The sequence below is a fragment of the Plectrocnemia conspersa genome, unplaced genomic scaffold, assembly GCF_051122295.1.
Source record: "Plectrocnemia conspersa isolate PC_06_02 unplaced genomic scaffold, ASM5112229v1 ptg000011l, whole genome shotgun sequence".
Classification (NCBI taxonomy): domain Eukaryota; kingdom Metazoa; phylum Arthropoda; class Insecta; order Trichoptera; family Polycentropodidae; genus Plectrocnemia; species Plectrocnemia conspersa.
In genome coordinates this window covers 17,092,451-17,120,196 of record NW_028277175.1, presented here as the reverse complement: position 1 = coordinate 17,120,196, position 27,746 = coordinate 17,092,451, and the positions used below count along the sequence as shown (strand labels likewise).

General features: G+C 29.7%; 1 protein-coding gene across 1 annotated transcript in view; it reads left to right on the top strand.

Moving 5' to 3' along the window:
- Dscam4 (Down syndrome cell adhesion molecule 4) overlaps positions 1–27,746 on the top strand; it is a 234,479-nt gene that overhangs the window by 175,036 nt on the left and 31,697 nt on the right. The window contains exons 8-9 of the mRNA XM_088198032.1: positions 841–1,016; positions 1,961–2,230. Coding sequence (XP_088054158.1) covers positions 841–1,016; positions 1,961–2,230 — 446 coding nt within the window. The remainder of the gene's footprint in view (positions 1–840; positions 1,017–1,960; positions 2,231–27,746) is intronic.

Genomic DNA, 27,746 nt, shown 5'->3' with positions numbered 1-27,746 from the left:
TCGCGCAGCGCCGTTAATCGAGCTTAATTAGCAAGTTAACGACTTTCGGATGGAAGCTTTACTGAAACGAAACTCGGGCCAAAGAGCGAAAAACTTCGACGTAGAGCGTTTACTTTAAAATTTTCAATTATGAATACGACTCGTTAGAAATTGAGTTGTATCTCCGCGAAAATCCTCTTGTTATTCCATTAACGACGAATTTAGTTTTGAATTAACGAACGAACATCTCGAGATGCAATTTCAGCTGAATAATAAATATTACTTATTAATATATTACGATTTTTATCTCTCTTGCCTGATCCCGTGATATATTTTCCACTCTACATTCCTAACGCACGGGGTTCTCTTTCCCTTTGTCCTCCAAAATCGCCGCTTTTTAAGCACTTTCCATTAGGAACATGAAATAAATGAAAAGCTCGCTCTTTTGTTTAAACGAATGATCCTCTTAACCGTGTCCGTAAAGTTTCCATTTGTGTATTAGTAAGATTTAATATTAATTCGTTTCAATGTTTGAGAGCATTTAGCGTGCAAAGCATTATCCGGTACTGTGAATACTGAAATTTAAATAAGCACTAAATGGCATAAATTAAAATAAATTGTGCGTATTTAAAAAAAAAATCACAACTTAAACTGTCTTAGTGACAGAGATTTAAAACACCGAAAGTTATTCTCAGACTGATCAATCTCAGATCAATCTTAGCTATACTGTCGCTGCCACATCAACTAAAATGGACATCATCCGTGCGCCAGCTTTTCCACCACCGCTCGGAGAATAACGATCTCGCCCATCATAGTCTGTTTTTTTTCTATTTTAATTAATCAATACTTTCGTGTCATCAGGTGGTTTAAGGAGAAACACGAACAACTCACAGCGTTGTCATCTTCCGAAAGAATAGAAGTGTCAGGAGGTCTTCTAAGAATATATCCCGTTGCTTTGGAAGATCGAGGAAAATATCTTTGCTGGGTCAACAATTCAGCTGGAGAAGAGACAGTGCAAGTTACGTTGACCGTCACGTGTAAGTATATTTTTTATCAAAAAATTTAATAGAATCCAAAGCACTCTGTGGTTTTCAATTGATTTTCATAAACATCTAAAATAAAATATAATTTAATATTTTAATTTTGTAGCATAATTGTATTTAATAGAGAATAATTTTATCAAGGTTGCAACAGCTCCCCCGATTCTAAGTAACTCTTTGAGCTAATTTAAATTGATTATACGACCTCATCTTAATTGTACCATTCTTCACGTAATACAAATTCATCAAGACGATCTTCCATTCGATTGTTCGAAAAACGTAAACGTCAAAGCTTTCGACTTAAACTGTATGTTCAACCAGTCTGGTTCAGGTGGATTAAACAAGCACTTTGTAGACACACGTTTAGCTGGTAAGTACCCAGAACATGGTAATAGTTGAATTGAATTAGAGTCGGCACGATAACGATCAAGGCTGCGTACCTACAGTATCGGGCCCAAGAGAGATCGCAGAACTGACTATAACCAAGATTTAATACATCATAAAAGCGATTCAGTAACGAACATAAATTATAGCACCCTTGCATGCTCGCCCATAATTATATTAAAATTTATACGTACGTAATTGGAGCGGCGCCTGAAATTTTGTCCTCAGTTTTTGATGATTTAGTGGCGTGTCGGATTCGTCGATTTTACTGCCTCTCGATACAAAAACATGTTTCGATGTTTGTGCTCCCATCGATATATGTATAGATAAGCTACAAGTAATTAATAATTCTTAATCATATATCAATAAAACTAGTGAATAATCACTAAACTTGTGAATATAATACGTGAAGTTCAAAGAGTGAATATAATTTTAATAGACTTGCAATATCTATTTTTTACATAAAGTACGTTATGGCGGCACAGTTAATTTTATAAATATATGTAAGTCCAATTCAGAAATTAGAAGAAAGCGATTTATATTATTAATATTTTTAGCTCCTTTGACGGCTGCGATCAGACCTTCAGTCCAGACTGTAGACGCTGGAGGTTCAGCTCAACTTCAATGCACGGTGACTGGTCATCCTGCAGGACGTACGAGGTGGTTACATGATGGTCGAGCTGTCGCTTCAGGATCTCGTCTACAGTTAGAGCCTCCTGAAAGGTTAACCCTTCGTTCATTGACCAAGAACGACAAAGGGATGTATCAGTGTGTTGTGGCTAATGAATGGGAGCAAGTACAAGCGACGGCTGAAATTCGTCTCGGAGGTAAGAATATAAATATTATACATTCAAAACTTTTGCAACTTGTAACTAACACAATAATAATATCATATTCATGCAAACAATACCGCAATCAAACAGTCCTCCATAAAATTGTCGCAGACATTAATTTTCCAATTGTTCAATAAGTAGAACAATTTGATTAAAAGCTCTCCGGGTTCGCAGTGCCGTTAACCTCGCGATAAGACCCAACTGTTAAGTAGAATGTACGCACAACGAGCTTTCGTAATTGATACGTAACCCTGGCTGGAGGATATTTCTCGAAACGATTTCCTTAACCCGAGAAATGTTTGACTCGATATCTAACTTTATTAAAGGTCACGAAGCCTTCTAATTATCGGTGTGGATGAAAATCAGTCGATAGATAAGATGAGCTAAGATAATCTTTCCTTTCTCAATGAGTTAAACAACTTTATATAATTAAATTATATTTTCTTGTATTAAAAAAAATTAAAATTGAGTTGCTTATTACTTTTTTGTTTATTCAAATTACTGTCTAAAAAGTATAATTTGCAATACAATAAGTAATTAAAATATAAATAAAGTATAATATAATATTAAAATAAAATTCTAGCTAGGATCGAATTGTCAGACTTCCGCTTATTCTAAAAGTTTTTTTGATAATCAAACTATCGTTAAAATTGAACTATTAGTTTGAAACGTCTTGCTAGTTTTGAATTTCCCAGAAGCAATTAAATCCCCTTAATCCAAATTCTTGGATTTCGGTAATTGAAAAACTCTAAATAGCTGGTAATCTTCGTCCAATATTTTTATCAAATCTGTTGCAATTGCCAACATTTATTTATTTGAGAAATGTATTTCATCGACTTTAATATGACTCGTACATCAGTTTTAAAAAGTCCATTACTTTATAATTGTAATTTAAAAAACTAGCTATTGGGGTTGTTCGCACTATATTTAGGTCCTTCGGTGGATAATTCGCGGACTGGTCGTGATAAATGGGGACAGGTAACATTTATTTATTTATTGAAATACGACCATCGTGCCCTTACAGGTTTAATTCAATGCGTCAAACATAAAACATTAAAGCATAATTATAAAAGTATTATATACTACTAAAATTATACAAAAATAATCGGACCAACTTTTCTTAGCCGACACTGAACAGAACAACGTACATTGTCAGCGTATTAAGAAGCTGGATGGCTACTGCTATATGCGAGAAACGGGCATTGAACGCCTTGCTAGATGTTCTTGAACCCAAAAGCTGGAAATTCTCGAGGATAAGAAAATTGTCAACAGCTTCAGTGATTCAAAATCTAGAAATATATTTTTTACGAGAATACAGCGCTGGGATAAAGAAAATGATAGTAACCGAACTCTCTCATTTAAAGATATAACAGAAATCGTTTCTGTATTTTTTTTCAATCCTGAGAGAATTTCTTGGGCTCGCACAAATTCTATATTAAGAATTCTGTTTTTTATTTTTACAAATATATGCACAAATATTATTAAAATATAAGGAGAATTTACACTTTCTCTCGAACGTAATTCCAAAGTCCTTAGTGGAAATCTTTCTATCCAGACTATTTTCACATAGGCGATAAGAAAACTTCATTGATAATAAAGATCTTGAAAACTGCATGATATGGCATTTTCCAGTACTGAAAGGTGAGCAATTGTCAGCAGTCCATTTTCACAATGAACCCAGATCGATTTACAAAGACAATGAGTCGAAAATTATTGTGACGCTTTTATTGACATACAACAACATTTTGTTGTGTTTATATTCCTATTATTTTATCGCGTCTATGCAATAATAATGCTCGTGCGTACGAGCAAATATATTTAAGGGGGAATATTATTATTATATTTTTTTACTACTAACCTGAATATTATTATTTATTAAATCGGTTAACCTATAAATTTGCAATGGAATTATTCATAAAAAATCATATGCCTCAAGTATTGATAAAACAGACAAACAGTAAAACAGACTTTTATAATTTTAATATAAATTATTAAAACCAATTGTAGTTAAATACTCACAATTAATTAATATGTCAAATTGTTTAATTAAATAAGGTGATCATCAAATTTCCTTTTAGTAATTCGAATATTACAATTTTAATTAAACTTTCAATATTTTTATCGACGTCGTTCATTGCTGCAGAGTTAAATTTCCAATTAAGAGCGTTGTTCATTATTTTACATAGCATTTAGGACCTAGCTTAATGGATTCAGTCTTGAGTGCCTCTACTTGGTTTCAATTACCATTTGAAAACTTGAAAGTGTTTCTGTTATATGTATATATTATGTAAAATATGCTTGAAAATAAACAAACTCTCGTGTTAGTTATGTACGGTATCCCTGAAAAAATTTAAGCTTTTTTTAATATTCAAACGACGGTCATTTGATATACTTTTTGATAAGGACGATATTACTTTTGTAGTCAACATATGACCTTAATTTTCCAACTAATTGACCTTAATTTTCGCTGAAACAACCAATCCAATAGACCCAAAAGCAAAAAAACAATGTGAATTAGAAGTATTGCTTATGTTTAATACAAACAATAATTGATTTGAAAACTAAGTTTAAATATAATATTTTTTTCTTAAATATATTTAGCTGGTCACATACTTTTTGTTTATGCTACATATGATCAATCTTAGTATTTTAAACTTTTTATTTTATTTTAAATTACATTAGTAGTTTATTATTTAAACCGTAAAATGCTTTGAATAGTTGTCGTGAATTATTTAATAGGATAAGGAAATATATTTTTTTCATCTTTCATCCTTCCGCCAGCTTCTCTACTACCGCTCGGAGAATAACAATCTCGCCAATCATAGTTTGTCGCAATATGTAAATTTAACTCTCATTGGTTTCCATCTGCGTCTTATTTGCTGCAAAGTCACACCTCAAAGGGGTCACAATTTTCATTTAAAAAATTAAAAAAAAAACTAACATGCTAAACAAACTGAGCAAAAATAAATACAAATTTTTTGTAGAAAAAATTTAAAATATTAAAAACTGCGGCAGTGATCGTGTCGCAAAAACAAATAATTGACAAAAATAGGGGACAAAAATATTTAAATTTTTTATTGCGCTTTTAAATAAAACATTTTTACTCTCTACTTTTTTCTCTAAAATGTTTTTTAACAAAGATACGATTTTTCATTTTTTTTTAAATAGCTACCATTTTGAAGCAAAATGGTGGATATAGCTGGCTAACATGTATTTTTAAGATGTTGACAAGCTCTATTTTTTGAAAAAAATTATGCTGATATAATAAAAGCAGCGAAAATTATCCTATCCAATTAAAATAATTTTGATTAAATTCCATATATAAACCTATTATATTTAGGCAAAATGTGTTTTTATAAGGAACTGAGTTAGGTTGAGTTAGGTTATGCTACGATAAATCGTAGCATAACCTAACATAGCCTAACTTTACAAAAAAAAATTTAAAAACAAATATTTTTTTTTACATTTTTATTAATTATTTGTTTTTATGACACGATTACTGCCGCAGTTTTTCCATTTTCTATTTATTTTTGCTCAGTTTGTTATGCATGTTAGTTTTTGATATTTTTTAAATTAAAATTGCGACCCCTCTTGTAATATTGTGCCTGGGTGCCTTGCTTTAATAATGGGACATCCCTTAAAATGGTGTATAGCTCTTTATAAGTTGTTAGTCTGATTAAAAGTCTAGAACATCGACCTGTCGTAGGCTGTTGAGTATTCACAAATATATCATTTTGTACTCTCACTTGGCATTTGACATTTCTCATTGTGAGTTTGACCAAGGAGATTAGTTTCTTGGTACACCCTACTGTGTATCTTTTAGATTATTTCACGCGTAAAAAATTGCGACGAAAGTTGATATAAACGCGTCCTTTACTATGATACAAAGCTGAGCATCTTAAAATGTTATTGGAATTTAGGAAGATTTCTACTTTCTCTCGAATGTAATTCAAAAGTCCTATAAAAATCTCTTAAAAAATGATACGACATGGCACTTTTTAATGTTAAAAGATAAACAATTCTCATCAGCCTATTTTCACAAGGAATCCAGATCGGTCTACAAAGACAGCGAGTCAATGACTCTCAAGAAAGGTTTGAGATTTTTAAATATGTCATTCTGTCAAATCTTAATGTAATTCCTATGTCAAGAAAACATTGTGTTCTATGTCCGTGCTCTAAGCACCCTAAACTTGAATGATATTCCGATTTTTTACATAATTTATGAAAAATTAAATTTATCTTTTTTGAAACATGTTCGGGTTAGATCAATTGTACGTCTGGAGGCTCTTTCTGCTGAAGGACTGATCAAATTCACAATGGAATATATCATAAAAAAACAGGCAAATGGTTTTGCATACAGCAGATATATCTGAATATGCAGAAACTAAAATTTCAAATCAACCAACTGCCAAATAACATGCTGCAGTAAAACAACAATTTTATACAACTTCGTTAAGTTAAACTTATTAAGATTTCACAATCAGAATAGAAAATTTTTATTCAGGCACAATAAAAAATAGTTCCATAATTAAATGAATAAATACTAGATAAACTAATGTCTGTAATAAGCATTTAATTAAAAAGTATATGAAACCCTCGTTTCAAAAACGATTTTGCTTGACTTCGCTGTTATTCAAAGTTCTAAACAATCACTCTTAAACATGCATTATCTTGCGTATAGTTTGCTACCTAGTTACTATGTAAATCCCAAAACAGTATCGCCCATACACGCCACGTGTATTATTAAAACTCATAGATCTCGAATGAATAGGCGGGTGTCGGTAACGGCGTCGGTTAGGGGCTCTTTGTACCCAGTGATTCGTTACGATCCGGCGTTTTCCCGTTCAAAGTAAAGTTCATTATATAAGCCCCAAAACCCGCTCAAACTTTAATAAGCTTATAGCCGTCCTTGCGGAATTCTCACTTAATAAGATTACCTGGAATTCGCCATGTCATGTTGCCGCTGTTTATTCTCAAACCGTTCCGCGTTAACCCTCGCTTAACCCTCTTAACCGATTCGCCGACACGCGCCGCGTTAACGTGTTAATTCCGTAAACAAATTAAATACATTTTTTATACGCGTCGACCCCTTAGTGGCCGCAAAATAGACACCAGGAAACGACCGAAGCTCGGCTAACGCTGGGGTGAACATATTGTAGTCAATTAACCTGCATAATACACGAGAAATGATTAATAACTCGTATTAAGGAACAAGTTATAATACTGAATAAAATTGTATTAAAACATTTTAGCAAGAATTTATTTGTTTTATGTAACATATTCACAACGAACGTAACTAACTTACGCGTCATGTAGCCGTAAAAAATGATTTAATATGATTACAAAAAATCAGCGATTTTATAAGGAAAGTTTTTATTTTTGTTACTTTATGATTCATAAATATAATATAATTTAGAACCCGAAACTTTTTTTATACATGGAATAGAATATGTACAATATGTCATTTTATAATATACCATATTAAATAATAAAACATAATTTTTAATGTAAAGATCTAAGTAAAAAATCCAAAATAAAATCGTCGAAATCTAAAAATAGGACCTTATTGCTAAAAACTATAAGAGATTTGAAACTATTTATCATATAATTGAATAATATAATCTTTGAGACGTTACATGTCTAAAATCCCTATAACTATTCACCGTTTTATTAGTTTGTATTTATTAAAAAATCTTGTTTTTCACATAAAATAGATTTTAGAAAATGGAGAAATTATCGTTATATAGTGTAAATGATTTTTTATGATTTTCACATGTATTACATAAATATACATATGTGATATATTATATTAGCCAATAGACCAGTTGTATAGTCGATGACTCATACCTAAAAGAATAAGGTTCGAATATCATATCTCTCGTGTAATTTCGATAGATCATCACAGATTTTGTTTTCCTAGTATTTCCTAATATTTTTTTATTTATTTTACATAAATTGTTCTCATATTATACTAGCATGACATCCAGTATAGTCAATGATAAATACCCTGAAGACATGGTTAAGAATCCTATTAAAATTTCTATTGTGTCTAGGAGATCGTAATTTTTTTATTATTAAATAATTTAAATTCTAATCGATCATCACAGATTAGGGTTTTCCCAGATTCACCTAATCTATCGGATGTATATCGTCGTTATTATTTCAAATCGAGCTAGGTAGTACATTTTAGGTATTAAAAAATATATATATTTTTTGGTTTTTAAGGCCAAAGATGTGACTTTGAAGCTAAATAGACGCCGAAAATAACATATATAAATTAATTTAGAAAAATATAGATGATGCTATCAGGCGGTGGAGTTTAAAATGATAGGTCTTGGATGACATAGAGTTTTCGCTGGCGTGACGAGTTGTATTATTATCGGCCGTGAATTCGATGGAGCAACTGGGACTCGTCGTAATGTATTCTCGCCATGCTATCACGTCGATTTAGTCTCCTGGATTGTCTCTACTGTGGTGATTCCATGGCACCTCTTCCCTTGGTGACTTGGTGTTACGTCTTTCATAATGCTGATTCGAGACAGCTCTGGAAAATCGTGTATAAGAATGTTTGTGAGTCAATTGCATCGCTTTTTGTGCATTCCCCCCAAAATGTGTTGATGCCTTAAGAAAAATCACTCGGCGATCAGTAACCAAAAAGTCGAACAACAATAGTAAAGTGCGCAAGGTAGGATGTATAATATTATTTATCGTGCACCTTTTTTAGACAAAGTGTAGTTTTTTCGACAGTACTTATGAGTGGTTATTAGTGGTTAGTCTGTGAAATATTTTGTCGATTTTTTTGTTAGTTTAAACAGTTTTTTGAGTGACCTCTAAATCGTAGAAAATTGTGTAGGTGGTTGAAACCTTCACATAATAATTAGCTACTTCAGCTCATTGAGAATAACATATGTATAAAAAAATATAAAATAATTGTAAAATAAAATTGTATACTGATTAATTTAAACTTAAAAACATACTAAGCACTTAACTCTCAAAATTCATTAATAAAATTTGTGTTCGTACTAAATCAATGCCACTTTAGTAATATTTGTTTTAAATTTAACGTGCAAATTAATTTACCACACAAATTATTTTATGATATTTGATACAAAATATTTGCGTTACTGATCGAAGATTTATTTAGGTTTGCCAGATTTGCACGCTTCGTAAGGAAAATCTCTCTAAAGTCTCCCAGATTAATTGGATTAGATCACGAGACGATATTTCTAAGCGGCCCAGATTATTGATTTCTCACATATACAAACACAATTTCCTACAATATATATGTATATATATATACAACTTTAAATCTAGCTGGATTTTCGACTCTAAAAAATATCATTGTCCAAGAGAGTACAAGATAAATGTTTTCAATGCGACACACCGGGATTTTGAGGTTCGCATCTGTCAGAGTTTCCAACATGAGACTCTGACAATGTGACCTTTTTCACATTTATCTACATTTTTAATATGAGGCATTTCGTGTAGTTTTGTTAGAGTAAAAGATATCAATATTTAAATTAGTTATAAGTTATTCAATGTTGTTATTATGAAAATAAAGCATACCTTTGAGGACTACGAAAACTGTTTTGCATTTTACGGCGAAGGCTCTCGCTTGTTTCGCTTGGCACTTAGAACATCAAACAGCCGCGAAATGTGTATATTTATTTATGTAGTATACTCGTGTATATTTTTAATATACTATTTTGTCGAATATACAATGCGCTAAATATATATACAGCACAGAAGCTCAACACGAGTTTCGACTTAGGGTAATGCGTGACTCTATTCAATTTATATTCGTACCAGTAACTTTACCGCTACTAAATCCTAATCATTGAATGCTTAGATCCCTTTTCTCTGCAGTTCCTTATATAGCTTTTATTGTTGACCAATTTTATTTTTAATTTTCCCTTCAAAATATGAACGAAATATATTATTTATGTATTTAATATTTGTAATTTTATAAATACATTATCCTTACATCTAACCTCTAAATAAAGATAAAAAATGTTTAATGCATAATACAAAAACCCAGCGCATGCTACGAGAGGTTCATTTTCATGCATACTATATTATTTGCTCTAGTTTCATTTCGACAAACACTAAAACTTTATCAGCAAAACCATAAAACATAGATAATATTTATGTGAACTTTATTTTTAAATTACATATTCAATGCAGATTTAACTATATTTTAATGTTTTGTTGCTATCACTAAAAAACAACTTTTTTTTATCAAAAGTATAGTTTTATGGCAAAAATATTTAAGCATGCGCGAGAGTCTATATATATAGTTTAAACACACATTTATATTCTGAGCCAGTTTTTTCGAGCTTTAAAAATTTTCATTCGGGAATTCAAACGGGCAATGGTACAACTTTAACGAGCGAATGGGAACTTGATTATTTCGCAAGGAAATGTTATTTTTAATTTCAATGACGATTTTTACATTAAATGTACATTTAAACTTTAAAATTAAAAAAAAACTTTAATTAAAAAATGATATTACAAAATTATAGATAATAGGAAAATAAAAATGTTATAAAATATTAAAATTAATTTTTACGAACCGAACCAGCTCTTCGTAGCTGACATTAAATACATCATTATTCAATGCCAGTGTATTAAGGAAACTGGTAGGACAGCCATGGGCTAGTCGTAACTCTAACGGGCATCAGAAAAGGACGCGATCGTAATTCTCGAAGACGATCCGGAATCCAAAACTGGAATTTCTTAAAAATAGTTGCATCGTCAACAGCACTATTCAGTTGTTTAAAAAATGCGTAGCGCTATACAAGTTTCTTCGATAACTCAACTAATCGAATCACAACGCTCCTTAAATAAATGCGCTGGGATACAAGAATGGATATTAATCCAATAGGGAGAATTTGGCTATCCGATGAGTCAAAATAATAAATTTATTCCACTCTGAAAACTCGCCAAATCTTTAGTTATATGGTTTAAATTAGAAACATACATATCTATTATATTATTTTTGTTGTACTATTTTTCTAAATATAATCACAATATGTCTTTATTTACTTTAAATATTTTTTTAAATATTTCATTATCTGCCTGATTGATTATATACTGCAATTAAAATTTGATTAATGGGCCACTAGAAACAATTACGTTTTATTTAATTAAATTGTGATGGCATAACCTATTTATTAAAATTTTATATGATTTTTTATAAGCATTATAGTTTAATATAATACTATAAAACTAAATTTGGAGATAATAGCGTTACATATCGTATTAAATTATAAACATAAACAGAAAACTTAGAACACACAAGCCAAGTATAATATAATATTTGATAAAATATATGAGCATAAAGTGTTGAGATTTATGATATAACTTTTTATATTAGGAGGCAAAAGTTATAATAAAATGGGGAAGAAGTAGTTTTTACGTATTTTAGTAAAATATACGCGTTGTTATAATATGAATATATAACAGATTTTAACTCTAAAATTCCGCAAACATACATACTAAAAGTTATGAGCTGAATTAACTAGTAAATAGCTAGAAATACTTATTTGTGTACTGGCTGCTAAAAGCAGTGCCATTTAATAAATTTATTTTAAAAGTTAAATAATAAAATTATATATATTAATTTAAACAATAAATTGACACAAAGTAATTTTTATATATACATACCATAAAAATTACTGAATATTTGATCAAAATATTACTTTTGTACATATTAAATTGATATATACAGGGTGATATTTTAAGGCATATGTTAACTTTCTGTAGTATCATCAATATATTTAGTTACTGTTTAATATATGTTTATATGTATATATATATATATATACATTACATTATTTTATTTTAATGGCGAGTTTACATGAAGTTTCCACATTATTTTTTAGTATATAATATGCGAATATTCCTCGTCTTTATATAATAATATCTATCCAGTAAATTTTGCTTAAAATTAAATTTAATTATACTACATAATGTCGTATGACTGAGCTTTCCACATTGTCACGATTACGATTAATCAAGTTTAACTATCGTTGTCTGGTAATTATTCAAATCAAGCACGTTATTTTAATACGTCTGACTTGATTAGTTAGCTTTGAAATCACGGCGACATCTGTTTTCGTTTTACAACTCGCTTTGTGAATTATTGCTTTAATATAAATATATGTACGTAGATTTAGTTAAGCGCGTGCACGAAAATTACATCAGTAATACGTTACAATGTGGCGTTGAGAATAATAGCGATGATGGCGAAAATTATACATTTCTTTTGTATTTGCTTTTTACTTATTTAGTATAAAATAAATACCTTCCTCTAATTAAAAATATAGTTTTACTATATCTATTTTAATTAATTTTACTATCCGACTTCGCCTTATTTTTTTCCCAGATATATTGGATTTTGTAATACTGTATCATAAACAATGTATTATTTTAACTTAAATATTTTGTTATAAATCGCTTTAAATTATTTTCATAGCGAAGGCAAGCTGAATACGGAATTAAAGCCGCTAAAGTGAAAAGCCAAATCGTTAAAAAGCTATGCAAATATATAAGCACAATTGGTTCAATCATTATAATTTTTACAAGCTGTTAATGTTTATAAATATTAGCTACAACGGTTGAGATTTGGTATAATTTACTAAAAAAAAAATCTTCTAGGACAGACAAGTTGCTATTTATTTCTTAAGCCTAATTGCTTTTTTTTTATTTTTTTCTGTAGCCCAGTGTATATCTAACCATGTAAGTTAGTACTGAAACAATTGTTACAATTGTAACCTTCTCATACTTTAATGAGATGCTTTCTTGAAAAAGTTTGAACTCGAATTCCTTTACCTCTATTCTGCGAACTACTGTCCCACGTACGGCTCATATATATATAGGTAAATGTATATTGTTCTTGTATGTTCGCGTTTGATGTAACTCTTCGATCTCTATGACTCTTCTGTTTTTGTAAAGTATCATATCCGATGCGTTAAAACGTTGACGAAAAGTAAAATGCTAGAGAAAAACCAACAAACAAACAAACAGAACCGCTTTCATCTTTTAGAGCCCTTTCGTGCGTCGTAAAAAATATCGTTCGCTAAAGAAGAACCGAGCAAAAAAAAGTAAGCAAACAAACACGGTCTACTCAATATGTACAAAGACGTCAACGTTAACCGAGCTGCAAACACTGAAATAACCGTAACCAAAAGGAATAACGCTGTGAATGCAGAGGAACGGTTTTCGTTAAAAATTCGCGCCGAGACATTTGAGCAATGTCCCCCTTTGTGCTGTGACTTTAAAAATTCGAGTTACATCCAACGCGGGATAGACGTCAGGCGGTTTGGAGTCGTCATCCTGTCACGTGAGTCGGTTCGCACAGGATGTCAGGGGGTGGTTAGGGCCACCCCCTCGAGCACGTACGAAGCGGAAAAGAACCACCCCATTTCTAATGTAAATAAATGTTCGTGGGACCTTTGGGGCAGGATTGAGACGTTCGGCGTTACGTGACTTCGTTCTGTATCGGATGCGGTTTGGTTCCGAGATGCTAATGGATGTAAATTCGGTGGGGAAATAACAAAAAAAAAATGAAGATGGCAGTCCCTGAAAGAGAAAAAAATATTGACATATAGTATTTTTATCATAGGAAGCCTCTAGAATTAAGCTCCTTAACTTCAAAAAGCATCTAGAAAAGACGCACTTTTTTATTTATGGAGGGGGTTGGTATATTTATATTTTAATGTACCATATGCACGAACACTTGGATTTTTCTCAATAGTATGAAACACCTTATTTTTAAAATATCACAATTCAAATACAATTTACGGCAATGAAGACCTATAAATTTTTATTTTGAATAACCAATAAAAAAAATGATAATGCACCAAAAAATCTGCTGAAGGGTTGACCCAAATGATTATAAACGAAATCAATAAAACAATTTTTCATATACAAAAATATATACTGTAATGATATAAATACATAATATGTATATATTGAATATATTTTTTATATGTCCAAATTTCTCAGAAATAGAACACAACCATTGATAAGTTTTTATCGTTCACAATACCATTACTTAGGCTTTGGATATTATGTAAGCCATTATTCGGTGTTTGTATTGGTATTCTATTTTCAATCACCACATAAAATATTCGATAATTTTAAACCCTTGTTGAAGCTTTTGTTTGCGTTAGCACATGGGCATGGGAAGATCGTTAGGTGAAAAGGCGTATCTACAGAATAAAGATGGATGATGACGTTCGAAATAACGTTTTGTTTCGATCTACACATATAAACTTCTGAAAAAAGTGTAGAAAAAGAGCTAAAACATGACTTGTATGATATTGGAATCAAGAAAGTCATTCCTAGTCTTACTTGATGCATGAAGTTATATGTTACTACTAGTATAAAATAAATATATATAGATGCTCTCAGCATATTATTGGTTGATCTCAAAATAAATTATTTGAGAGATATTTTCTGGACTTTATACGTCGTAATAGACGAAAAACCTAGAAACGTTAATAAATAAAAATAATAAAGCCTCTTCAGGTGCATATGAAAATAAAAACTATTTTATTTATGCACACGTGAGCTTTGCTTAAGGATAAAACCTTATATTTCCTTATGTATTTCACGTCCAGACCCTCAAGTACGTTTATCCTCCACGTCACTCTCAGTCGCCCCCCAAGGCAGACGGGAACTCTCTTTTTTTTACATGCTGTATACTCGCTCAAGAGACACCTGAACAACGGAAAGGATTAAACTATCGGAAAGATATTTTTCATTTTAATATTTTCATAAAAAACTGAATTTCAAAAACCGAACGATAAAAGGTTGAAATTTATCGCCCCCTGAAGCATATGGCACCGTCGGATCGATTTTATGCGAGAATATCACAACGCTGGCAAGTCATTAAAAACTGAGCAATTCATAAATTTGCTGTCTTCCGTCTCCTATAAGTTCGGCCGATTTTTGGAACACTTTCTCGTCCGCTCCCGTTAAAAGTGAATCATAAAACTTGTACACTTTTTAAACTTTTGATGGACCCCGGCTCGTTTTTAAGGGAAGTTGCGTTAAGATTGTGAGCGAGAATTTGAGAGACAAAAAAATATAATGAACATTTTATAGGGTAATTCAGGAGCGAACGACAAATAATAAAAATAATAACTAAGGGAAGCTTCATAGTCTAATATTTCTCATTTGTGATTAATTGTGAAATTGATACAAGTTCACAAATATAAAAATATATGAAAAATATTTTTATTGATTTTATTTACAATTTTTTTTATAGATGTTAATTATAATATAGTTAATAATTAAATAATGGATTTATTATAAGTTACTTTCTAGTTTTTATTCGATACAAGATTTTAATTCTCACTTAAATATTTAATTACTGTCACTTTTGATAATATGATACTTTTCCTCGTATTTTGCAAAATTGACACGATCCTATCGTATGATTTATAATTTATAATATTTACAGGAAAACATAGCCGGCGAATTAATTCTTGCCTAGGACGTAATAATAACATTCCTGGATTATTACTTAATGGTTTTTGCCGGCAAATGTTCGAGGAAGTAGAAACGAAATGTATTGTATATTATACGGTCATAAAACTTACATTGTTGTAAGTTGATCTTTTTTTTAACTACATGTTTTGAATGTAGCTGTGAACTGAAAAATATTACATGTTTTCAAAATTGTAGCGTTTATAAACCATTGAAATATATTCGTATTAATTAAATTTGCAATGAAAAGATAAATTAATCATTATGCATTTTTCTTAAAAAATCTTGAAAAGAAACATTAAAAATTATTAATATTTTTTATTATTATTAAAATATATTTTTATTAAAATATACACAATTTTTTAATATTTGGTTTACATTTTTCACAAAGTTTATTAACAACCACTATAACTCGACTATCAAAACCGCATTTCCCTCTAGGCAGGATAAGTTTCCGTGTTTGTTGTGTTGTAGCTAGAACTTTACCACCATGACTGAATATTGACGTAGAAAGCAAACATACGTACGAATTGCTTTTCATAAATTTTAATTTATATTTTACCATATACATTGAACGTTTACGTTGTTGTGAACGCTGTTTATATGTTCCACTTCATATTTTTTAATAAATGCAATATGTAATTGCTTTTTATATAAAACACTTCTAAATCAAAAAAAAAATTATCCATTAAATTTAGATTAATTCATAAAACAGTAGAGCAGTTTAAGTGCATTACACATATTTAATTTTTCTTTACTCACAAACAAATAAAGTAGCATAATTATATCAATTATTATTTTCAAGATCGTAGATATTTGAGATATCGGAAGTTTTGATTATTAAAATCACGATTATGATCATATTTTCAGAATTTTATTTCTGGCTTATCCTAATCTCACGAAAAAATTTATAATAGCCAGTATTTTAATAATGAAACTTCATCGTATTAATATTATAATAAATAGCATTTTATATATAATATTACTATCGATTCCAATGTTTGAATTCAATGCTTTGTTTTCTTCGTAGAAAGCAACCTGAAACCTTATGTTGTAATCTGATCCTTTGTAAACTTTATGTACTTGTATAACTGCCATTGTTTCTTAGTCGCCCACCATCTAGACCAGTGGTTCTTAAATTTTTAATTATAAGAAAAATTAAGGAGCACCAAAATCAAAAATAAAAAAAAGTCATAACTTTTATTATAAATTAAAAAGATTGCATAAAAATAATATACATATTTGTAAAAATCTATAACTCAAAATACTCTATTGAAGGCGAAAATCATTTAATGTGATACCTAAGCTTGTCTAAATTAGTCTTTCGCGTTTCTTAGTTTTTATATTGGTTATTGTCGAGAAACCGAGCTGATACAAATATAAAGTTAAATGCTGTGTTATGATTTTTAGTGCCTTTACTTATCATCCAGAGTTATTACTGAAAATTAAAAAATTCATAGCTCGATCTATCAATCGTGGCGAAGTATCTAGTCATAATATTTTATATTTAAAGAATGAGAGTAAAATTTAATATTTTCTTTCAATAATGATAGATGTTCTGTTATAGCGGAAATAATTAGCTTAGAAGTGTTATCATTTAACGAAGGAAACATATCTACTCTATTTTTTCTTAACATGTATTTTTGACCCATCAATACGTTTTTTGCTGCCAAAAAAGTATATTAAGAGCTGAATATTTCCATATTTAGTAAAATTATTGTTAATTTTTATGATCTCTCACAGGTGTTTTATACAATTTAATCTTTATAAAATATTGTAAAGTTATGTCTTTTTAAATGTATTTTTGACCAACAAACACGTGATTTGTGGCCATAAATATTTATTAAGAGACGAATATTTTTCTATTTAGCGAATTTATTGATGATTTTTAAGGTATTTAGCTGGTGTTATATCCCCAATAACACGTATTAGTATCCTTAAAAATTTAAAATACTAACTTGAATTAAAGTTAGTTCTTTTAAACGTGTTTTAGATTCACAAACACGTGTTTTGTGGACTTTAATATTCATAAAGAGCCGAATATTTTCATACCTAGATAATTTAATGGTGATTTTTATGGTCTCTAACAGGTGTTTTAGATTAAAAAATACGTGTTTTTTCGACTTTAATATTATTCATAAAAAGGCAAATATTTTTATACATTGTGAAGGGATTGTTGATTTTTAAGGTCTTTAAATATGATTTTTCCAAAGAGTTACATTTTTTGAAAGGCTGTCAATTTGTCAGTGAGACGATAAAAAGTATTGCAAGATTTTCATATTTAACAATTCACAGTATTTTGGATTTTATTATGAATCGATAAATCCAGAGGGCTTAAATATTCTTAAATGTCAGGAATTTTTTTGCTAGCTCGTTACTATTTAATGTAAAAAAATCGATCCCGACAGCAAATAGGTTGGTTACCTCCGCTCTATAACACAGCATTTTTATATCAAAAACGGTTTTCGAGATATGTGTATTAGAGAATATTTGGTTATTATCCGATTTTGTATCCCAGAGCCTTTTTTAAGAGCGTTGACAATCAAACGTTTTTGGCTGTCGCCATTCTGCTCCTAAATAGGCTGGCACTGCACATTGATTGCTTAAATGTCAGTTACGAGGAGCTGGTCCGGTTCATATCATTTCATTTAAATAATTCATGATTTATTATCATATTATGAATTATTTTTTGTATTTTTAGTTTGTGTATAATAATTATATTTTACTATTGCAGCGCATTAAAAAACATGTTAGGTCATGATATTCTAAATTTAATTTAAAAAAATTAAATACATACTGTATTAGGGTTAAATTTTTTATCAAGACAAATTCAACCGTATAGGAATCTTTACTGATTCACTAATATTTTTAAGTACTAAGTACTTACCATGCACTTCTATTGTTTATACGACTCTGATGATCGGTTAGTCAAAACATATCGTCGTCTTCATAGTTCAATTACAATTATATTCGAAATAGCTTCATTAAAAAAACTGAAAAAATTAACTTCCATAAAACAAATCTTTAAAAAAATTGCTTAGTTTTAATTGGCATAGATGCCAGTATTAAATTCTCAGTTTTCGGTCAAAATTTGTATAACTAAAAAATATCTATTTTAAGATTATTATTTATAGAATGTTTTTGTGCGTTTCTACAATGTATAGAACATGATGCCTAGTGATGTCATTGAGAGAAACGCAAAAAAATTCGCTTTCGTTTAAAAAAAGGTCAAAGACGTATTCGAGTGACTACTTTCTTTCGTCTTTTATAACAAAAGGAAACATTGTTTACCGCAACAAAAGGCTTTTCGACGCCGGCGCTGAATGCGTACTACTCGTAGCAATTTCCACAATGACAACATGAAATTACTTTTGTTTCTCAGGCAAGTTCGAAGAAGCACACATATAGATACATTTTTTTTCTGATGCGGCCTCGGCCGCGAAAAGTTTTTAAATAAAAATTCTGTAAAGGTAAATTGTATGTAATATATTATGTGGACTGTGTGGGATGCGCTTTGACGGATCGCGCTCCGCCGGTGGAAAAGGGAAGTTATTATCCTTAACATTATTTTGTTCGTGCAACATTTTCCAGGATATGTACATTCAGCTCACGTACACAAGTGTGAAAACGTACTCGTGCAACGTTTCGGCGCGAACAAAAACACGTGTATGTACGTACGTTTTTCTCGCGTCGTAAATTACGTCAAAATATTCGACGAGTATGAAAATGTTTTGTGGAATATTAACAAGTCTCTTTCCTAGTCTGAAATGGATGCGCTTAAAAGTATATTATTTTTTTCATTGTTGATAATAAAATAACAATCAAATAACTTTTACATAAGGTATCAAAAATTGGAACATATTTTTAATACTGATATTTCAGTTTTTAAGGAACATATTTTTAAACTGATATTTCAGTTTATTTTTAATAATAATATTTCAGTTAATAAGTAAAATCAGTATTACAAGTATTTTTAACTTATATTACAATATTGAAAGCCTTTACAAAAGAAGTAATATTATCTCTAAAAATAAATACTCATAAAAACGTTTTTTTCTAATGTAAACCATTTCATATTATTCAACATCTTTATCAAAATCTATTTTTAGATGAGCTACATTTTTTTTCATATTACACAAATTATTTTCCATATAAAAAAAGATCATTAGATTATATTTTTACACAATGTTAAAAATACTATTTTTTTAATTTGTATGGCTAAAATCGATGGATTCTATGTTGGCATTTATTTTATATTCTTTTACCATTTTTATTTTAATAATATTCTTATAAAATACCACGTCTTTATATAAGACGGGTAAAATTACCAATATTTTATAAATGCTTGTGTTTTCTCCACTGAATTTTTTTTATTTTTCTGACTTGTCTTGTTTCAAAAAGCGGTTTTTAATTCGCTTCGAATTCAGTAATTTGTATTATACATGTGTAAATTGTATCTTAAATGGCATTAATATTTTTAGAAGCTACAACTTTCATCGTCTAACAGCATTATATCAACATTAAGTACCGGCTATTATTTCCCCGAGCTGAAAACGAATCGCACAACTTGCGTTATTGAATTTACCATAGTTTCAAACTATTCAGCTTACGTATTAATGGCATCCGACGTTATATTACATTTTCTTTAAGAATTGTTAAAAACTTTCTTGTGGAGAAGCAAAGGTCGTTCTCGTATTTCTTAAGCTGATTAATTATATATGATGAAATATAATATCTGAGCCGAATAAAAATTTCTCACACGATACGTACAATGCGTCTAGTAACACAGTTCATAAATTATTACCAAGATAGTGCCCGTAGGGGCATTCAAGGGTAGCGTAATGAAAAATTGTTTCATCACATTGTAATACGGGATGTTACAACTTTTTCGGGCTAAAAGAAGACTTATCACACTCGAAGGTGTTAAAAAAACTGGCTATACCGTAAATCTTGTAAGATATGGTGAAAAAAGTGAGCATCACGTGTGATAAAACGCCATAATATCAGTATTAAATAAAAATCACGACGAATAAATCATTCCACCTCTGACTATGAGACACGTAACACTTTTTTTGCGCAAACCCTTCTGCCCGTTAAAAGTAATCCCTTTATAAGTTCTGAGCAAGGAACGACGGAATCGACCTAAGGGATGAAAATTCTTGGGTGCCGACACTGCATTTATAAAGTTGAAAAAAGTCTCGATAAATATCTGTAGTATTTACGTATAAAAGACGGTTATGTTGGCAAGATACTTGATCTGTACTTTTGACAAGCATGTATATAGTTTTATAGAGGGATGCCGAAGATTTTGTGAATCAAACGTTTAAGAAACGACATTTGGTACATTCAATAATATTTAACGTAAGAAAACGAAGAGATTTGAGATTTTCTAATAGATATATATAATTGTCGGGCTCATCAATTTAATCACCCTATCATTCAACAATTGGACCACCGAATGAAAGGATTAAATCGGCAACATCTTGATTTTTATAACAGTTGAGTTTTTGTGCTACAGTATTATGTGATTATTATTGGAAAATAGGGGTTATTATGCAATTCAGGTGTCATGCACGAATTTATGCTTATTTTTGCCACCATTTATTATGTCATTATTTATTTAATTTTATTAATTTAATTTTAGCATTTTTTTACAAAATTACGCTATATTAGCTAGATATTTTTTGTTTCGCAGAAATCTTATTCATTGGTATTTTGCATAATCTTTCATTTGCTTATTGATGACAAACCTATTGTCGTATTTTTGGTATCTTTCCCATTGTTAAATTATAGTTAATAAAACCCACTGGTCTTTTATATTTAATTTATTAAAAGCATATTTTAAATATTTTAATAACATAATAGACAAATGTTTTAAGTCAGTGACTATTACCTGAAAGACATGTGTTCGAATCCCATATGGAACTTTTTTTATCGTTTCTAAAAGTTCAAAATAAAATATTATTATATAATTTTAATAAATTAGGTTTACCTACATTTTCCTAATCTTACGGAGCAATATCGTTATGTTTAATTAAAATCAAGTTAAGTCGTGTATTTGTGGTATTAAAAATTGTGTTTTAATCAGCTACTTTATCTCATAGAAAAATATCATATACCTACACTTGTATTTCTAAAAAAAATATTAAGTACCCTTCTTGTAATTAAATACAATTACAAAAGTTTGACATACTAGGAAACAAATTAATTAATTTCTTCATTTCATTTTCATTTTTACTCTAACTCGGATTTTTTTAAATTTTAATTAAGTTATGTTAACTTTGCAGGACAATATAAATCTAACAACTCATAATTTCTTATTATTATTAGAAATTACTAGAATTGGAAGGTCTAACGAAAATCATTTTAAGTAATAGACTGCATTTAGATTTTTGTGCAATGATAATTCATTAGAAATTTAACATTGAATTTTATGTAAAACTATTTATGAATTCTTTGCACATAAATATAATTCTTATTTCTATTGCAACAATGCAACTTCAGATCATATGCTGACTAGCTTCATATTTGATTGTATGTACAAGGTATTGTTCTCTGATTAATCATCGGACATACAAAGCACAAAAGCTCACAAAAATTGTTACCAGAAATAAACGTATGATTTTTATCATTTTAATTAAACATAAAGTATTTTTTGAAATCAAGTATATAGTCTTAGTAATGCCTTTCGTTTATATTTTTATTTAATTTTAGAGACTACATTTCGTATAGAGCTCGGTAACATATAAACAATTAAGTCTTCAGTGGTTTCTCACGATGGTATTTCTTTTCATTCTGTTTTTTTGACCTTTACGTAAATCGCGGGACTTCATACATCTTCACTTATACTACAAACTTTTTTATTAACAAGAAAGCAATAAATTCTTTTAATTTATTACAAAAGATTTATTAAAATTACTGCAAAAATATTTTCAAGTAATTAAAGGCACTTTACTGTTGTTAAGGTTAGCGTTTAGTGAATAATTGAAGTGGTATTTAAATATATGATTTATTTTGTATGAATTTTTACTTAGTATTTAAAATTTAAAAATACCTGGAGAATTGTTTTCCACCGAACTTTCACGTATGTCAAAAAGCTCCCTGACAATTTCACTCTGAAACTTTTTTGATTTAGTTATTTGTCGACAGCCAGAAAAATAGCTCGACATTGTTATGTAAAATTGCCAGCGTGCCAAATAATACGAGGCGGGTGTATAGCCTAGCTAGTATAAGCCTGCGAAGTAAAAATTAACATTATGTGAAATTTTCGCTTTTCAAATTTCCCGACGTGACTCTAATGCTTAACACGATTATCACAAGTAAACTTATTTCTCAAGACACGGATTCTTGCTAAACTTCCCTGTGTACGCATATTAATTTGACTTAGACGTCTCTATTGTTAATGCAATGTTTATTTAACATATCAAAAATTAACGTCGTTTAAGGTTATGCAAAATAAAATAATTAAAATCTAATTTAATCAATATATTTAGAGCTTTTTTCAATATACAATTCTATATTTAAACATTTATTGAATTTTCATTTTATTAATTACAACAGACATCATCATTAGCAAAGAACATTTTATAACGTCCTAATGTACATTTTATTGAGATCGTTAAAATGAAATAAAACAAACTTTCATCGTTTTTCATTGTTGTTTTAGTATGATTAAACTTTTCTGTAATTGTATAACTTTCACGTGGTCCACTTGCCATTCTTAATTATTATATTCCCAACTCGAGTGGGTAGACTAATTGCTAGTTTGTGACTTGTTAACTCCATACATAGGAGTGTGTGTATGTACTACATATGTATTTCCATGGATATATTCTATACATGTATTAGGGGTACCGGAAAAGATTCCATTTTTTTTTACATTCCTTGTTTGAGATCAGTTTGACCCTGGACAAGGTAAAGTGAGCATCTTTGTATGTTTTTTTTTCTATAGTATTGTTCCTCGGCTTTCTTTTTGCGCCATAAATATTTTTTTAATCTTAAGGGTAAAATTAGCAAACCAGAAGCAATCGAACAATACATACGGCATTGCATGCTACTTTTTTTTTCGATCAAGGCTGGAAAGCAACTAAGGCAGCTAAAACCATTATTGAAATTTATGGAGCAGTAATAACAGCAAACAGATGCCAGTTTTGGTTTCGGCGATTTAAATCTGGCGATAGGACTTTAACAGACGTTCCGAAATCAGGACGACTTTCGAAATTCGACGATGAACTGCTGATGGTCATTTTGTAATCAAATCCTCGTCAAAGTATCGAGGATTTATCCCAAAAACTTGCTGCTCCGTGGTCTACAGTGCAAGAACACAAAAAAATTCGGCAAAACTAATCGAATGGGTGTTTGGGTTCCCCGTGCGCTGTCCGTAGCGAACAAAGAGGAGCGAATGAACACGTGCGATTCACTGTTGTCAAGAAACAGAATTCACCCATATTTGGATTAAATTGTGACTAGTGACAAAAAGTGGATAGTATACGACAACGTGGTGCGAAAAAAACAATGGCTTTCAAAGAAGGAAGTACCTGTTCCGACCCCTAAGCCCGACCTCACCCTTCGCAAGTCCTATTGTGTGTATGGTGGGATATTCGTGGAATTATCCATTATGAACTGTTAAAACTGGGTGATACGATAACTGCAGAAGTTTATTGTCAACAACTCGAAAGATTGAATTAGAAATTAAAAGTGAAACGTCCGAATTTGATAAACCGAAAAGGAGTGATTCTGTTACACGACCACGCGCACCCTCTCAGTGCAAAGATGACCCGTGAAAAAATATGCAATTTAAATTTTGAAGTCTTGAAGCATCCTACATATTCGCCAGACCTCGCTCCTTCTGATTTTTATCTCTTTAGATTTATGGAACATTCATTTAGAGACAAAAAATTTGAAAATCTGAAGGAAGTCGAAAATCATTTAAATTCGTATTTTAATTCGAAACCACCAAATTGTTATAAAGCGGCAATCCAAAAATTGCCTAAAAGTTGGCAAACAGTTCTAGATAACTATGGGGATTATATTTTATAATATGTAAAATAATATGAAAATAAAATTTCAATAAGACCTACGATGTTTAAAATAATGGTTTTCTTTCCGGTACCCCTAATATATTATTTTTATAAAATACTATAAAATAAATCAAGTTTATTTATTAACATAAAATAAATACAATATACATATATGTATACACTTTGATAGATAGTGTCATATTTTTAAATTTACGTTTATTTAATGATCTGAATAAATTTAAGTCTGAAAGATATAGTAAATTCTTAATAACATGGCAATTTATTTTATTTGGTACGTATTGTGGTAAGAGATATAGACCCTTACAAGTTCAAGTTGCGGTGATGAACTTTAAGCTTATTGATTGTATACAATGACATTCCTCTTTATTTTATAAGCTGATATTAGCCATACTTATTATATATTACCAATCCGAAAATATTACTTTACAATAAAACTAGATTTTTCCGTACTACTAATTTTTATCATCAGACAATTTAAAGGTTTAAAATATACGTTATTCATATTTTTAGAGATTTTTTTTGTTAGCCCCTAAATAATACATCAAATCTTTCTAGCGTACCATTTTTTATCTACTCAAAGTTTATTCAAACTAAGTGACTCGATTCCACACAACTGTTTTGTGTATGAAATGCGCACACTTTACCACGCTATTTGATTATATTTACATTTACATAAGACCGTATTATGGACCGCGGAGAAAATCCCAAAGAAAATCCGGGAGCTGAGGGTACCGTCTGAATTTTATTTTTAGGGTTGCCGCACTTCGATTCTATTTTTTTCTTCTTCAAAAAACACTTGGTGTGGCCGCGATAAAAAAATAAACGGGGTTTCCGCGTATTTGCTATATTTCAAACGGGAATTATTCACGCGGCGCTTGTGAATAATTCAATCTCGAAACGGCAAACGTTACACGCTTCCCCGAAGGCGTTTTCCGTCCGGAAAAACGAACAAAATCGGCGCACAGTAAGATAGAATCAACTATCTAGTGAAAAAAATTGTGCACAATCAATTTAAAGTATGGTAAGATATTTTTCGCCATGGTCTTACCGTCTAAAAACATATATTTTCTCGATCGCATATTGGCTCATCACTAAGCGATCGAATGACAATTGTATAAGTATTATTATCTCTGAAACTCTTAAATTTATTCATATATAATATATTATAAAAGAAATTGTTTCAATATTTTATTAAGATATTGTTTTATATAAGGTATTAAGGTTATTAAAAACCAACTTAAAATTTTTTTTTTTTAGATTTAGTGTATACTATTAAAGTTAGATTATTGTATACGTACATATGTGTATACATTACTAGTTTTGTACGAGCATATGTATTTATAGTTTAAAGTTTATTATAAACTGTCAATGTGTAAAGACAAGGTATGGAAGAGTCACTGAATATCGATTATTTTGATATCAGAAATGTCACATCGACTTAAAAGGAAGAAGGATACTATCATTAGTGTTTGTATATCAGTACTTTATCAGAATTACTATTTTTATTCATACTTTTACTAAGCACATATTTAAAAATAAAGTGGCAGCAAATCGATTACAAAAACAGTGTATTTAATAAAATCTTTATTGCAATAATAACATACTAATATATACAATATGTGTTACTGGTTTTTAATCATTTTCATGTTTACAATTTTGTTTATTAGCTACAATACAATAAAATAAAATGTTTGTGGTTATATTTTAACGGTAAAAAGCCTAGAAATTCCTTTACTATTTAAGTGGAAGAAAAATAAAAAATACAATAGATTAAATGCTAAGTTGAAACCATTGATATTTGGTCTTCAGCCTCTGAAACAACGTGTGCTTTGGCATATTTAAATTTAATGTTGTTAATATCGTATTCTCTGATATTCAAAATTAGTGTATGAATGTCCTTACGCGAAATATTAATATATGTTATCCAGTATTTAAATGTTAATATTTTAAGGCTTTTATGTCATTTTTTTAAAAATTAGTATAAAAATGTCTATTATATATTATTTGTATAAAAATTATTATTTAATTTTTAAAAAATGATTATTAAATTTAAGTGTGCTTTTTTTTATTACATAACGGTTAAGAGCCGCAATGGCAGCACGCTTTTTAGAACTAAGTTTCATACAAAAAATCTTATAATTGTATATGACGCTTTATAAATATCTAAATAAATGTATCGTTCAGAAAATAATAACGCTATGGAGCTATTATTGTTTTTAAGTACAACATAATACCAATAGTTGACAAACTAAAAATATTTGTAAGAATGATTTTTTACGAGACTGAATGGTTAAAGTTTTATCGTCTGTAAATTATACTACAGTATAACGAAAAATAAACAATTTTATATGAAGTAAAAAGTAGTTGATTGAGTAAAAATATTGTTATTACTTCTGCGAGTAAATTAAGTATAGACAAAAAATTAATAATTAATTATTATATAATCATAATTTCGATCGATCATCTAAAATTAGGTTTGCCTAGATTTTTCTTATCTCACGAATGACTAGTGTGATGATTAATTAAAGGACTTAAAAATGAGCTACTTTAGCTCATTTATATGTAGGCTCAAAAGTAAAAAACATAATGTGTAAAAATGCACCTTGTTTAATTACTTGGGTTCAAAAGTTCACCGGTTCTGTGTAGTGTATAGAGTATATTTATATTCTTTTATATGAAGTTTGTGTAAGTTATAAGTTATTATATTAAATTACTATATTATTATTTACATAATAAAATTACACAGATAATGCGATACGTTCTTTTTAAGAATTTTCGTAAAGTGATCCATTATTCTTACTGTAAAGTAATATGGGATAAATAAAGTTTCCAATCTCAATTAATATAAGTTGCTTCTTGTGAATTGTTCGATTAATTTTGCTTGTTGTAAGTTGTGAATTGATACCTCCCGAGTCCCGACGGTGCGGTTTTTGCTCTAATCAATTAGTACGGTTGCTATTTGTTTATTTTTT